The 16,847-nt window shown below is 43.1% G+C and overlaps 1 protein-coding gene across 1 annotated transcript in view; it reads left to right on the top strand.

Moving 5' to 3' along the window:
* The window catches only part of LOC136556291 (bifunctional heparan sulfate N-deacetylase/N-sulfotransferase 4), a 65,117-nt gene that overhangs the window by 4,496 nt on the left and 43,774 nt on the right, over positions 1 to 16,847 (top strand). Inside the window, exon 2 of the mRNA XM_066549423.1 lies at positions 9,018 to 10,255. Coding sequence (XP_066405520.1) covers positions 9,275 to 10,255 — 981 coding nt within the window. The 5' untranslated portion in view covers positions 9,018 to 9,274. The remainder of the gene's footprint in view (positions 1 to 9,017; positions 10,256 to 16,847) is intronic.

The raw sequence follows: 16,847 nt of genomic DNA, 5'->3' as shown, positions 1-16,847 counted from the left end.
GCTTCTCAGGGTTTTTTAATTTAAATCAAAAAAAAAAAAAAGCAGGGCCCGCTGCCTTGATATTTTGCCAGACTACCTGCACTCCATCCCCCTAAATAGCTGGTATAACTATAGGGCATTTTTAGTTATTACTACTCTGTAGACCCTATTTGGGGTGCAATTTTAAATGGCTCCACTACTCTGCCCCCTTAGTGTCCTGCTGTTTAGAGCAGAACTATGCATCAGCGTCCTGGTGAATTAATCACCTGCAGAAGGGCATGGTACCATTGTTTGTACCTCAAAAATCACAATTAAAGACTAAGAGAATTCTGGCATATCCAGCGTGCACACAGCAAGCAAAGTGAGCCATGCATGCCTCCAAACACCTGACAGGCTCCCATCAGACTAACTCCCCATCAGCCTTGGTGCAAGCTCCATGTGCCTGCATCAACCACAGGCAATCATTCCACACACTCAGATTTTTAACTGAAGGACCTCCCAAAAGGCTTTCTCCCCCATGGAAAAACATATTTGTGTTCAGGCAGAAAATAAAGTCTCTACGTATATAGAGTTACCTAAACCTGAGCTTTATGGATTACAAGATATTGTGTCAAATGATGAGACACAATTTTCTCAGCCCCTTCCATAACCCAGAAAGCCAGGCTGGATTTCCTTGTCCATGATACGCCCTGGAGATTGTTTTTGAAAACCAAGTGGAGTTATACATTCAGCCCCCAGGAGAGGAGGACAGGGATGTAAAGACAATTCCAGCCTGATTCAGAGGCACTATGTTCAGAAAGACTGACAACCGTTTGGATTTTTTTTTTTATTCCACACTCTGCCCCTTCAACAATCAGTTAATGCCTCAGTAGTTCAATAAACAGAGATTTTTCATGAAAGCAAGAGGTTAATCAAAGCCTCTCTATTCCATCACAGAGCTCTAATGGCATTAGTTCTAGTTCCAGTCTCTGAGCTGAGCGTGACTCAACAAAAAAATCCCTTCAATTCCCAAGCAGGACCCTTATCCTACTAGTGTCATTTCCAAATTGAACTTTATCTAGACAAAACAAAGAATAGATCTTTCAAAAGGAAACATTTGTTTGTATTTTGAACCAAGAGCAAAACAGTATCTATAGGTCATAGATGACACACCAGAAATCTCCGCAGAGATCTTTCATTTGGCTGACAAAGTGGCTCCTCTCAGAGAAACCCCATAAAGCAGCGGCAGGAATAAACACAAAGGAATTTAACCAGGGTACAACAAAAAAGAAGAAACAGGAAGCAAGCACAGCAAATACATTTGCCTGCACATGAAAGCATGAATTTTGCACTGGCTTTCCCAAAAGCACACTTTGCAATATCCCTGCTATACACATCCAAACCAAACATAAATAATCTTAGAGCATTTTACAGCTAATGCCCATGTAAAGATAGAAAAGACTAGTATTCAGTCAACAAAGACAGGGAAAATGAAATACTGAAAAAAATCATTGGCCTCCAGAGGGCAAAGCATGATAGTGGCAGAGACAGAAATCAAAGGTTCTATTCCCTGCCTTACTTTTTCACCATAAAACATTTTTACTCTTGATAGGCAAACAGTACTTCTCCAGTCATTTCAAGGTAAGAATTTCAATTTGTGTTCATCATCTTGCATAAAACTTCCTCTGACTGTCTTGTCTGCAACACTTAAGTACATTAAAGGGAAAGTCTCTTGGATACTGTAGTATTTTTGTTACATGACCACATTTCTCTGTCTAGATTAGGTTTACTGACAGCAGTCATGTGTGCAGCCCTAAGTGGTCCCCACAAAAAAGCTGATCTTGCCTGTAAAGAACTGGTCCTAAGACTCAAAATTTTCTTGGAGGACTGCCTAGAACCTAGTGTAGAACCAAGACTAGGAAGAGACAGGAGAGATATTATAAACTTAAGTTGCCGCTCCCCAGTTGCCATGCAACAGAAGCAGTGCTAAATGCAAGTATTTATGAGCAAGGTGGAAGAGACTGAATTTTCCCCTTTAGAAGGTGTTTGGAAGTCCAAGAAGCACACACATACACAAAAAAAGTAGGCACACGTGGAGGGTCACCCTGGCTTCATTTACTCTCCTTGCTTCGTTTTGCTTGGAAGCCACTACTTGCCAAGCCCTGCCAGGTTGTCTACCAGGACTGGGGGCTTGGATGATGCTCCAGCCCTCACATCTGCTCTGATCAGAGATTGGTGGGACCAAACTCTGTGTCTTCCTCTTTTTCTACCAAATCCTCTCAACAATAACCAAATCCTTCAGCCAGTGAGGACAAAGATAGGGATAGGGGACTCCAGCAGAAACTACTCAAAGAATAAAAAAGGGAAGCTCTTCTAATGAGAATCAATGTACACAGAGCTTGAAAACTGTCTCTGACTGGCTGGAACTGGGCTTGAGCAAACTCAGAATAAAGCCCTGTTTAAATTTCATGTGGCAAACGTGCTGTATGAGAGATTTAAGTACAAAGTCTTTGTTATCTGGGTTTAAATAGACTTCCTCTGCAGTAGCAATAGATCACTACTATGTGACAGCAGTAGTCCCTCTGAAATAAGTTAGTGGCCTCCTTTTAATTCCTAGCACAGATGTGACCACATCTGACTTGCTCACAAATAGTCCCTGTGACAGGATACAGACACCACAAAACATGTTATTCAGTGAAATATATTGGCATTGGTATAAGAGTGGACACATTTTAATTATCTCACATGGTGGCAAACATTTTTAGCTCCCAGAAAAGCAATAGGACAACAAAGTGTGGGAAACAATTAACTACTAAAAGAAAAAAAGCCATAAAGACCGAATAGTTCAGCTTCTAACAGGCTGTTCCAGAGCCTGGGACTATATCTCTTTTTTTTGTAAAAGTAAAGTTTTAGTAATCACTCATAAACCTGTAATCCTTGGTAAATTTTCAAAATCAATACAGAAAATCTGCAGCTACTTGGTTCTAATAGAACTATAAGAAAGGTTTTTAGCAATTTTTTTTAAATGGCTTAGCTTGTCTACCCAATCAAGCAACACATACAGAGTTTGGCTACTGCATTAATTGACTTTTAGGAGTCCTAGTTAGGCAACCATTCTACGCACAAATGTTGTGTCTCAGCTGAGTTCACAGCACAAATCATTCTCTTGGAACTGGATAGCTAATTGACAGCCTTAGGAAAGGGGAAAACAGTACCAGAATAGATGGACTACAATAAAACATCTGATACAGCGTCTCACAGAAGTTTTATTTGAAGAGTTAAATGAATTCAAATTGGCTTCCATTGGAGCATTAAACTATGAACTGAAAAGTGATGAAGAGCCATTAACCAAGCGAGAGCAGGAGATTTGCTGCATCAAGCAGGGCAATGTTTTGTGGGCTGCTTCAGAGCACCATGCAAAGCCTGCTTTTATTCACCTGTGCTTCCCTGGGCTGGGGCACTGACAGTGTGGTGATTCCACTGCCCTCTCCAGTAATTCCACCAGGAAAGCAAAGCAAGGACTCAATCCTGCAGGGCACATACATCTGTGATTGCAGCCCCAACTCCCTGCCCTGGCATTTTGGTTCTGTCATCGTGGCTTTGGCAGTAAGCTGCTGCCCTTCAGATCATCTCTCAACACCACCTTCTCAGCCTTTTGCTGTCCTACACACATCAAGAAACAGCTGCTGAAGGGCATCATGCAAGGGGCTGCTGTTTCCAGCTCAGCCACGGGGTGTCTGAGTGACCTTGGGAAAGCCAGGCTTGATCCCTTTAATGCTGTTTAGCTTTTTGAATTTTTAGTGAGTTACTGGTGAGACGTGGTAGATCTTAACACCATCACTCATGCTAGAGAGACATTCATTAGAAAATGCATTGAGAAGGTATATTTAAAATAATCATGAAATTAAGTCTGCCCTGAGAGTTAAGATGCTTTGCCTGTGACATCAAAATATCATGTGTATTGTGATAATTTTGGTACCACCACACAACATCTGGAGCTGCTCAGAGAGTGAGTGTGGTCACTAACACTTATCTGTTGTGATGATCACTAGACCCACTCTGTCAAAAAACAGAAAACACATATATAGGTTCTCTCTTCATGCATCGTTCTCCTCAGACTATACCTTAATTACTGATTTCTGGGAGCTTCCACACCTGACACTCCAGAGAAGGCATGAGTCAGAAATTCCTGAGGAAATATTGCAACTACTCGTTATGTTCAGAACTACCAACACATTAGAGACCCATAAATGGTTCCATTTGGAGGAGGCCTCACTGAAACATCCCAGATGGGATATTTATGGGATTTCTGGGTGGTCCAAATGACTGTGGGACTGCTGGAAGTTAATGGGTCACAAGAAGGAAGCGGTGAGGCTGAACATCAAGCAACACTCAGCACAAGGGTGGTCTGGCTCAGCCTTAAAACACATTTCTGCAAGGAGCTAAGCCACATGAAATGTCACATTTGGGCTGGGGAACCAAAGGATGTGCACAGGTGTGAGAAGATCCCTATGAGCAAAACTCATCTGCAAATCACCCTCCAACCACTGCTCCACCAGGGAGCCTTTTCACCACCTTCTGAAATCATCTGGAAAAGCTCAAAGCCAAAGAGAAATAGAAGTCAGAAGGGTCAAACAGCTCCCTTCCAAGTACTGTTTCATGCTAAAAAAAAATCACACCAGCTTTCATCAAGTGCACAAGTTGAAGTATTTCAAACTCTTTGCTTTATATTCATTGATTATTGACTTCACCCTCTGGCATCATTTAGCTTTCTGAAATCACACAAGATTACGTGTGCAATATAGACTTGATCAAGCAGATGAAAACACCAAAAAATTGGGCATTTAACTTACACATGATTATGCATTGAAAAGAAACAAAAGAGGTGAAAGTACTGAGCAGCCTCTCCACTCAGAAATGATAAAATAAAAGTCAGAACTCTCCAGCCCTTATCAGCTCAGAAGCTGGCCTTATCCTGGGTAAAAAGAGTTTTCTAATACCTTGTGATGGGCTATGAGAAGCTGGTACTGACACCCCTCTCAGGCAAAGCCACATTTACAAACACAAAACACATTGCAGCTTGGTTAAGTTGGAAAAAAAAATTACTTCCAAAGAGGATGTAAGTTTTGTGAGCTCAGCCAAAAAATTTCCTGGAAACTTTGCTGAGAGAAAGAAAAGAAAAATGCTCTTTTTCTCCTTCCTCAGTGAACAGAAACCCTGAATTTTTGCAAATGGTCACCAGGAGTCATTTATCACTCAAATCAGGCTGCTTGTTTCTGTAATAAATGAGGAGTCCCATGCAAGGAGCAGCAAGGCAGCTGTCATAATTCATTGGGCTGGTAGTAAATGACAGTAGTCATACAAGCTTAGAAAGAAAAAGGAAAGGCTTTACATTAGGTTTTTAGCCTAAAGGGAAGTGTTATATATAGACAATAAAGACATTCTGACTTCTGATTTATGACAGAATAAGGAAGGGAAAGCTCTGGCCTGCCTCCAGGTCAATTGCTCCCAGCAGTGCACCGTGATGCAGACAGGAGATTGGGAATGGCCACAGTGCTGTGGAACAACCAGGGTCCTGCTGCTCTGCTGGGCAGTGCCAGCACTGCCACACTCTGAACCCACTGCAGATGTCAAGCCCATTAGCTCCATCCTCAGGGTGAGCCAGCACAGCTGATGGCTTCATATCTATATTTCTACTTCCCACAAGCTCAAGGAGCTCAGAGATCCTCTGCCTACCATGATCAGAGGTAAGAGGAGCTCCCCCAGCCCACACACCAAGTGTGCTGGCTCAGGCACCGAGCTCTGGGGGAAGCTGTGCCCGTGGGAGCTGGCCCACGAGGAGCCAGCTTGAATTCCTGCTGCACAGCTACCACATGGCATTACCAGGGGGCTGCTTCTCCTGGCTGTCGTGCCATCAGTTTTAAATAGTCAAGTCCTAATCTCCCAATCAATCATCTTCAGAACAGCACGCTTTAGTCATCCATCAAACGCCTTTCTGCGGACAAGCAGGAAGTGTTATTTAGCAAGGAGGCAGCAATTTTTAAACCTCCATTTTTCTTCAGCTGCCTGAATTAAAGAAAAATTAGAGTCCCTGCAGATGTGTCTGACATCACAACAGAGCTGTACCACAGTGCTCTGCTCTTGCTGGGCCAAGGCCCCACATGGAGGAAATCAGCTGAATGGACAAGATCTATTGAAGGACCAGCCCTGGATGAGTGCAGCCTTGATTCCTCAACCAAATGTGCCCAGCTTTGGCCTTTACCTCCCTGGAGAATCAGTGGATGCTCATCAGTGACCACAGGAGCACAGGACCTCAAATACCAGTTACCAAAATGAAACTCCATAAGTAACACTAATTATGAAATATGGCCTATTTTCATGTTGCTCAAATTCATCTAGCACAGGAACTCTCCGAAGAGAGTTGAATTCTGGAGTGAATGTAAAGCTGTTGAACTTTCAGGAGGAGAGTTTCAAAGGCACAAATGGCACTTAACTTCCAATTATGCCTTGGAGAAAGTTCCACTAATGGCTAATTTAGCTGATTTATTTTCATAACCTTTAATTACCTCACACCATTCTTTTTTTTTACTGAACAGTATAATCAGTTCAACAGAGCAGTTGAAAAACAATGGGTAGACTAAAAAAGGTCTGTTCCAATGCCAGGTTTCCTTATGCAGGTTTAAATTCTTTATCAATTTTATGTAATTATACATCTCAAGAAATGGGAATACTTGCACTTAATTATAATGTCTACATACAACAGATAGTAGCTAACATGAAATCTGATTATTAATATTTTATCTCAATGAGATTTTACCAGTGTTATTGGGAGGAAATAATTAGGGATGAAGACCATAGTTTTGTTTTGACTAGTATAAAGTCAGGGGCTTCTCCTGTTTTAGTAACACAAGCTGTAATATTCGTGAAGTTTATTGTTTTGACAGCTTGCAATACCAGTACCCAGGAGATCCGGCAGGGCCAAACACTGAAGAAAAACCGTGCCATTTTAGGTCTTCTCACAAGCTATTCCCTTGTGCCACAGGTGGAGGCTGGAAGATTTGCAAAGCATTCAGGGTGATCCAGCGGCACATTTCTTCGAGCAGAACTCCTGGCTTTTATTTAATTTTAAACATGGGAGTCTTAATTAAGGTGTTTTACGTGCCCTGGGGATTTGCGAAGCCTTTTGGCGGGAGCGTGGCCGCAGGCAGGGCCGCGGAGCGAGGGGAGAGCCGGTGCTGCCTCGCAAAAGCAAGAAGCGATTGCCCTCTAGTGCCCAAAGCAAGCCGAGGATGCACAGCCCGGCGAGCGGGAGTTCAAGATTCTTTCCCAGTCACCTGCCTGTCTGGTGCTGACCGAACAGGCTTTTTGCAGTCACCTCTTTGTGGGGGACACATGACCCAGCCCTGGAGGCTGCCCCTCTCACGGAGAGCAGGAGTCCTGATCTGATAAAGCCCTGAGTGAGTCCTCAATGTCACCCAAACTCCAACACTGTCTTGCAGAGGATGCTTCACTTGATCCAGTGTTATCTTTTGAAGGAATCTTAATTGGAGGTTTAATAAGAAGTGAAATCCCAGCAGGCAGACAATTGTAGAACAAGGGAAGCACCAAAGCAGGGCAAATACTCTTAAGATTATCAGGACAACTTCAATTTCCTAATGGTAGCTGTGATTCCTCTTACATTTGTTCTCTCACACATAAGAAATGAGTAAATGCAGAAGAGGTTTCCTATTTCTGTCCCTACCTCACTCCCCTCTTCGCCAGTTGTGTGACACAACAGGATCACTTCTGGAACACCCCACAGTCCAGGGGTATCAATATCTCCTTCCAAGCTGCCAACTGAGGAAGGTAAATCAGATAAGAGCTTGAACCCGCCAGAGTCACAAATGGTCTCAGAAAACAAACTCGTTCTTTCTAAATGCTTCTTACAAGCATTTCCCAGGTTCAGGTACAAACCTTAGGATGAATGAATAGTTTTCAGAACACAAGTCAAAAGTGTAATCTGAGTTAATGGAAGAGGACACGTCAACTGGAAGGATCTGCCTGGAAAAAGCATTTCTTCCCAGCAGTTCCAAAATCGTTCCTTGTTTACTGTCTCACATTGTTCCAACAGACAAACAATATCAATAATTCACAAAGATGTTAATTCCTGCTTAAATCCATAGAGCAGCATGGGCTATTTATTTAGTTAGCTTTAACTGTCTCTGAGTCATGGGGTTTACTGTTACCAGTGGCAATTTCTCATGAACTTAGGTGGAATTGCACAAGGGCTTCAGAGCAATGAGGTTTAGGCACCCTATACTTCATGCACACAGGGGCAGACCAGAGGCTGAGGGCTTCAGCCAGAGGTGCCATGGACTAGCACACACAGCACCTACTTGCCCACCTAGCACTAAAACAGCTTCCTTGAGGTACATCTCCTGCTACACAGCACCTCCCATTGATCCCTGGGGGAGGCAGAGCCAAGCACAGCTGCACCCCACATTAGTAGCAGCCTGCTCATTCACTTGGAAAATCCCCACAGAATCTTTATAGTTCCTAAACCGGACCATGAACTCTGCTCGCTCCAATTGCAGAATGGAAACTGCAGAGAAAGCCCTACAAATCTCTCCTCAAGCTCCTGTCATGTCTTTCACTTTGGTCACATTAGTTTTCCAAGCCAACACAGAATTTATCCCTTATGCAGTTTGAATTTGATGCAGAATATGTTCCCAGATTTATCAAAGATTGACTTGGTCCAAATTTTGCCCCTAAAATCTTCCATTGTTCCCATCTGCAATAGCAATGATGCATTTTAGATAAGAAAAGCAGATAAGGAGATACACATCCTCAACAAGTTTTCTTCAAAGTTCATTTCTGTATCCTAAGAACACGGAGGAACTGTTTAATGCTGCTTATTTTAATGCACCAAGAAAGAAAGTGACACTGAGTGCTCCTTGAACTACTCAGGAACTTCCCTCTTTACTCACATTACCAATACCAATCACTGGCCTTATTAATGTGTGGTTTTAATTGCTTTATGGATTTTGTTTTACTTACTCTTCTTTTACTTCTTGTTGCAGATAATGTTAAGAGTCCTCTTCATTGATTATTGGCAGCTGCTGCTCTCTGAGAAAACCTCTGCCAATTTGTCTTTCCGGATCCTTTGACTTCCTGCTCCGACAGCCTTACAGCCTCCCCAAACACCCCATAAATGCACTGCAATGGTCACATGAACACCTTGGAAAGGGCACCTCTGCAACTCCTCGTTCCCATGGCACATTAGGAGGCGCATCTGGAAGAGTGCTAAGTCCAGCAGGAGCTGGAAGCCCTGCCAAAGATGAATCTCATCGGGAAGCTCCGCAGAAGCTTCCGAATGCTGGTCATTCTCCTGGCCACCTTCTGCTTGGCAAGTATCGTCATCTCCGCCTATTTCCTCTACACTGGCTACAAGCAGGAAATGGCCCTCGTGGAAAGCACTGGGCAAGCAGAGTGCGAGGACCTCAAGCTTCTGCCCTACAGGTCTGCGGAGCTGAGAACACCTAAGCCAATTGATCCCTCTAGGACTGATCCCACTGTGCTCCTGTTTGTGGAAAGCCAGTACTCCCAGCTGGGGCAAGACATCATAGCCATCCTCGAGTCCAGCAAGTTTCAGTACCACATGGCCATTGCACCAGCCAAGGGGGACATTCCCCCTCTCACAGACAACGGGAGAGGGAAGTACACCATTGTTATATACGAGAATATTTTAAAGTACGTGTCCATGGACTCGTGGAATAGAGAGCTTCTGGAAAAATACTGTGTGGAATACAGTGTTAGCATAATTGGTTTTCATAAAGCCAACGAGAACAGCTCCCCCAGCAGCAGGCTGAAAGGGCTGCCCTTGCAGCTGTACAACAACGTGGCGCTGCGAGACTGCGTGGTGAACCCTCGCTCGCCCCTGCTGCGCATCACAAAAGCGCCCAGGCTGGAGCAGGGCCCCCTGCCTGGCCAGGACTGGACGGTGTTCCAGTTCAACCACTCCACCTACCAGCCCGTGCTGCTGGGCGAGCTGCAGCCAGCCAGGCCCACCCCGGCCTCGCTGCCCCGCGCTGCTCTCCATGCGACTGTCATCCAGGACCTGGGCCTGCACGATGGCATCCAGAGAGTCCTCTTTGGGAACAACCTGACCTTCTGGCTCCACAAGCTCATCTTCATCGACGCCATCTCCTTCCTGTCAGGGAAGAAGCTGATGCTGTCCTTGGAGAGGTACATTCTGGTGGACATTGATGACATCTTCGTGGGAAAGGAGGGGACGAGGATGAACATCAACGATGTGAAGGTAAGGCAAGAACTGGAGGCTACCATCCCAAACATGGGTGTGTGCTAATGGGGGTTTAAAAGGAGGCAAAGCTTGAAAAAGCTGAGCAGCTCTTTTTCCTGGTAAGGGCTGGAAGTGCACAAGTGCAGCCAGCAGATACATAAACCACAGCCTGAGATTAAAAGCCATTTTTCCCATATACATGCAGAGAGATGCACTTATGGATGTGTATATGTAGGGGCATACACATGTATGTTGCACATATATAATATCTTGCACATATATAATATCTTCTACAGGCCTGTTCTGTATTATTTCTCTCACTTTTGCTGTCAAGTAGCCAGAACAGTACAAGACGGTTGCCTTTTAAAACCTCACCATCACTGCATTTACAAAACCCAAAAAGAGCAAAAGGAAAAAAAGAGCCTGAAGAAGTCACAGCCCCAGCATGACTCCTAAGAGTTAGCAGGATAATTTTCATTACCAGACTAGCAGGTAAGCATTTAAAGTTACCAGTTACAGGGTGGAAGCACAGCATGCACTTGAGCAAGTGACATAACCATCTGACAGAGTGAAAGGCCCACAGACTACTCACTGGGGGCTCCTCCACACTTATTTTCTTGATTTGTTGTATCCAGGGACACCATTAAATTTGTTCAGAGTAATTCTCAAAGATGTGTGCAGCTTGGAAAGAATTGACAGAGCTCAGCAGCATGACAGTTAGTTCTTGTCATTTTCCACATGTGGGAATCATATTCAGACATTAATTGAATCCCTAAGCATGCACTATCACATTCTCCAGCCTTTATTCTGGAGGGTTTTTCCTGCAAATACCCAATACTTTCAGGAACAATAAGCAAGCCTTTTGTTTTTAAAAGCAGATTTCTTTTTAATTTCCAAACCCTTATTTCCATTTCTACAATTTCTATATTCATTTGCCTCTTCTCCAGACCATTGTGGTAGCCAAATACCCAGCAAGAGCAGTAGTCTCACATACAACTGAAACAATTTTGTACATCAGAACACTTGGGGTAATTGCATTAGCCACACCAGGTGTATGAATGCTCATCAGGGCTGATTCTGAGCACCAAGCATGTGGAGTGCCTAGTGCCTTAGAGATCTGAGCACTGTGCACAAGCCCAGCAATAAAGTGCTTTCTCTCTGGAAATACATGGGGAAATGCTCTGAGCAAGGGCTCGTACACAGGAGGAAATTCACTCCAAAGGCACTTGTGAAACAAGTTTTTCAGCAATAGCTTCCTGCCTGCACCTTTTTGAGAGAGTCTTTCTGACATGGTTTGCTGCACTAAGGAAGCCTTAATGGTACTGTTCCACAGCAGTTCAAGAGCCCACACTGCCAGCAGAGCAGTGTCCACACAGGGACACTTGGAGATTCAGAGCTGAGCTCTCACTGGAATCACCTCATTATGCAGGAAAAAACCCAAGTCACCCCCATTACTATCCAGCAGTCAACAACATTGCCAGGCAAACCTTTCCAGCTGTGCTTGGCACAGCAGCCACTCTTCTGTGCTCATTACACAGACGCAGCAGAAAACTCCACATCCAGGGGCTGCAGAAAGAGCTGGATGCTGTTAAAAGCATTCAGAATCATATTTACGTGCTGCTTGCCTTTATCCATCTGAAAACCAACCAGTCCACACTGCTGAATATCTAGACAATAACAAGGAAAAACATCTGCCTGGGATTCAGACCTTTTTAATTGCTTTTTTTTTCAAGCAAGGCATGGTGAGCCTTCTTTCATTCATTATGTTTGAGTCAGGGTACAAAGGGAAGCTTTCATTTTTCCCGCACTTCTCCAGTGCCAAATTAGCAGCCCACTTTCCTCACAAAAACACCAGAAGTGCCACTCACAGGATAAATCCCCTCCTCACCTTACACAATTAATCACCCCACAAACACCAACTACAGGGAGAAATCTTCTGCAGGCACAGGCTCAGAACCAACCTTCTCCTCAAGCTCTCTTCTGGGGACAATATAAAGTTTATCTCCCCCTTTTAGGTGAATGTTTCACACATAAATCCACCCTGCAACTTGAGCACCCACAGATACTCTGTCCTCAACACTATTGATTTCATTTCAAACCTGGCAGAGATTTGTTTCAGGGTATCTCACAAACACTTGCTACACAAATCAGTCTGTTCCTACAGACTGGACATTCTCAGCATACATTAACCCACTGAACAGAATCCTGTTAATGAGCATAACATAATGAGCATAACACTGAAAGCAGAGTGCACTTTGGTTAGCTTACAGAAAAGGGTAATTACAGCCAGTTAGAGAACAATCTCCCAAGTCACTGGGGAAGGAGGCAATTAAGAATCAGCAGACCTGCCTTCACCCTCTAAGGCACAGCAGCTTTGCTTGAGAGGCAAAAATAACTACTTAGGAGGCTGATATTTCAGTGATAGCAAAGCCTTGCCCTGCCTTTGGGAGACGGGGCTGTGGCTGCTCACAGAGAGCAGAGATTTAGGGACTCTCTGCTAGGCTCTCCAAATGTGCCATGCCCACCCAAATCCCTCAGAAATGCTTTAATACCCAGCCAGTCTCCTGATAACAATATTGGCATATAACAGTAATCAAACAAGTCAACCTGTGCCTGTGTAATTACTTCCTGCAACCTAAATGTTCTTATTCCCTCACAAAGCCATTTCTCAATTAGGTGCCTCAGGGATATATATATATATGTATATATGTATATATATGTATATATATGTATACATGTGTGTATATATATGTATATATATGTACATATGTATATATATGTGTGTATATATGTGTATATATATATATATATAGACACACACACACTTTTATAAAGGGTGGCATCAGCTACAGAAACAGAGATTAGAGAACAGGGTTATTATGGGCTCTGTTTACCACAGAAGATCTCCTAGTCCCTGGTGTTGAAGAAGTTGTGCAAGGTCATGTCTGGCTAAGTAATTAACAGGAACTCAGCAGAGCCACAGAAACCTGTTTTTCCCAGCTTTGTGGAGTTCTATCTTGAGCCTAGCGAGCCTCTGCAAATGAATTTCTCCCTTTCCTGCCTGCCAATATATTATCTCAATGCTTGATTTTCAAAGGCAAAAGAATTCTTCAGTTAATTTGCAGAAACAGTGAATTTGTGCTCTTGTAAATGATCCTGCTCCCCAGCTACATGAGTCCAGTATCACTGGCATCAGTGATTTGGCAAAAAAACCCTGGAAATGTCTTTTTATGCTGTCTCTGGGAGAGCCACACAGAAAAAATACAAAGCTTTCACCTTTAAAGTTTGCTTTTAACTGAGCACAAAGAGGGCTGCATTTCCCAAACAAGGAGCGAGAGCTTGCTGAAGTATTGCTATTTTTCCTGTTGCCATAGTATGAGCCAGTACAATATTTACTCACCCAGGAAGAGCTCCACACAGCCACCAGGGTTTTCCAGCACCTTTCACAAATACACCTCCTATTGTTAACCCAAAAGCCCTGCAAGAGCACAGTGCAAGCTAAGGCATTTACCCTTCAATAAATAAAACAAACAAAAAACTACTCTAAATGAAGAAAAAATCTTGAGCTTTTCACTTGGTACCCTCCTCTCAGCTCCAGGATTTAGACTGCAACAAACCTTCTTCCAGGGGAGTCAGGAACTACCTGTTCCCCTGTCTTATCCCACTCTCCCAGCTGGAGCTGATGAGATAATCAAGGAGAAATTGCCTGTCCCAGCACCACCATATCCCAGAGCCCCCTTCTCTAAAAGCTCCATTTCCCCTTTCTGTAACCCCTCTAATTGTCACTATAGGGATGGGAGGATCCTGGGACTTTCTGAGCTGCAGTAAAGTGATGGAGCCATGCTTGGGAATGTAATTTCTGTTAGTGCTGACTGCAGGCCTCCGTTCTCCCTGCAGCCTGTCTGCCTTCTCCTGCTGCCTCCCCCTCTGAGCTCCACTTCCTTCAGTGGAAATAACAATTTGTCTCTGACACCCCCTCACTGCCACAGTCTGCTCTTTATCTTTGACCTTCACCATCATTAAAATGCCGGGAACACTTAAAGCCTGTGAATTCTGGCTCGTTTTAGTGTTTTCAAGACAAAAAATCATGTTGGAGTTGCATCCTTCCTGGCAATTCCAAATTAAAAAGTCCTGGCACAGCAGGGAGCTCAGCTCAACCACTCCATCTCTCCAGCATATGATTATCCTTGATTTTTGTGCAAGGACAGCTGCTTTTGGGTGGAACTACTGGAAATGTCTGGGCCCCGTCACCAGGCATAGCAGCATGGTCAGTCCTGAGATAAAACACTCACCCTGATACCCTTTTAATCATAATAAGCCCCTTGCAGTAAAGTAGCCATGGCCATGGCCAGCCCAGGGAGAAGCTGAGCCCAGGAACCCAGAGCAGAGCCAAGCATTAGTCACTGAGGCTGGGTGACACTTCTGTCACCTTCTGAAGCACTTGAGAGTGACACAATGAAGTGGAGTCTGCAGCTCCCATTTTTGGACAGTCTCAAAGTCCTTAAAAATGAATTCAAAAAGCAGCTGAGAGGCATTACATGAAAACTTTAATAATATTTCTTTAAATGGGAGTGCCTGCTCCATTCTGCTTCATCAGAGATGACAGTTAATTCAGTATTTTCCTTGTTCAGGTCTCTTGAATCACCCAATTCTTTCTGTAATAATTTGAGTGTTGAATACTGCTCAAGTGCCTTGTCAAGACACATCAGACAGAATGTTTCATACTTCTTTTGTTTCAACAGGGCCTGTTCTTTCATTCAGAACTTCAGTAGCAGTGTAGTTAAACACCACAATTCCCTTGGCACCAGCAGAACCTGTATTCTTCTCCTTGGCAGCCTGATGGACTGACTGTCTATCCAAGGACCCTCCTGAATTCTAATAGATTTGGGGTTCTCTCGTCAGCCAGCTTCCCACTCAAAATTAGGTGGTCTTCAGAGTGTTTTATAGAGTCTTGCCAGAAAACACATTCTGGTGGCTCAAATTTTCCACCTCTTGAATTTATTAAACAATTATCTCCCTAGCAAGATTTTCCTCAATGTTTAAAAACTCACTTGGTATTCTTCTGTCGCAGGGAACACACTGGTTTTTGATCTGTAGGGTTCAATTTGGTATTGTTTGTACAAGCAATTAATCTCAGAATAATCTGTTAAACACAGAATTAATCTCAGATGTTTGGGTTTTTTCCCCCAAGGAAAAAAGTCTAATATTCCACAAAACAACAAATGAATTATTTTAAAAAGTGAGATAAATCATCCTTCATTCTGGCTATAAGAACTCAAGAGAACTTCATTTTGAAAAGCATTTTAAAATTTGATGTTTTTAAAAACATCACAATCCTTTTAATAATATAGAAATGGCAGGTCTTCCAGGTCAAATTCAGATTTCTGGTGCTCACATCCTATGCCAAGCTGACTTGGGTCACATTGCTCTTCTACACATGCACTGATTTCCTGGATTTGTACTCATTTCTTGAATCCTTTCTCCAAACCAATTCTGAAGTCATAGGTTATATCAAAATGGAATATATTTCCAGGATACACGTGGTACTCTATTTAATTTAGCCTCACTTAGGGAATCCACAGGAGCCAAAAAACACATCTGCTTAATATCAGCCCCTCCAGAGACCTGCATTAACCTGAGCTCTAAAACAACACATATTAGTTAAAAAGGAGCCCTAGCAGCTGCTTCCTGCACAGAAAACAACACTCTGCAATGATGGAATGGCCTTGTAGAAGAGCCAGGCAGTGCAGACTGCAAGAGCAGTCATAATTATTGCCTTAAAAGCACTTGAAGCAGCAATAAACACATTAGCAGGAGCCCATCCATAATGCAGCTCCTTCAGGAGCAGCGTTACTTAAGTGACTTTAAATAAGCCTTTGTCATCCAAATGGGAGCAGGAGGAACACTTGGAGCAAAAGCTCAATTTAGCACTCTTGGCATTATTCAAATGATGTGCAAGTGGCAGTGCCCAGGAAAAGGGTGGGGAGGGAGGGATGGACAAACAGGTGAGAAACTGAGAAAATCTCCCAGAGAAAATGAGAAATTTGAGACTCCAATTACTTAGCAATAATTAACCATGAGTTTTCTGTCAACCTCTGTGTCACAATGAAGTATAAAACCAAATATTTGACTATGTCTGGCTTCAAATCCTTAGACATATCCACCCACCTCTATAGCTTTACATACATATCGTCACAGAAATTAAGTCTTAAAGTCTTTGTCTTTTCTGTGAATATGGCCAAAGATCCCTTCAGTAACTGCTTTTACTCCCAGTGTTCTACACCTCCACCTGTCTTCTTTCCATCCAGGCAGAAAAAAAACCCAACAAAGTACTACAGAGTTTTTTTCACCTCATGGGAAATTCTAATATAAGACTATTTAGTAATTTAACTTTGTCATTTTGTGTCATCAAAATTTCTAATGTTAAATATGGTAATTTATAACTTAAATAGTCACACCCAATTTAGAGATAATATCTTAAGATATAAAGTTAAGTTAGTTAGTTAACAATTTCTCTCCAGAAATGTCAGGGAGAAAACAAAACCATTTTTATTCAATTCCATTAAGAATTTAATTTTCAGTACTTACAAGAAAATTAAAGGACAAGCTA

Source organism: Molothrus aeneus, chromosome 4, assembly GCF_037042795.1.
Source record: "Molothrus aeneus isolate 106 chromosome 4, BPBGC_Maene_1.0, whole genome shotgun sequence".
In the NCBI taxonomy this organism is placed as follows: domain Eukaryota; kingdom Metazoa; phylum Chordata; class Aves; order Passeriformes; family Icteridae; genus Molothrus; species Molothrus aeneus.
Note: the sequence above shows the minus strand (reverse complement) of the source record. Positions and strands in the feature narration are given on the sequence as shown.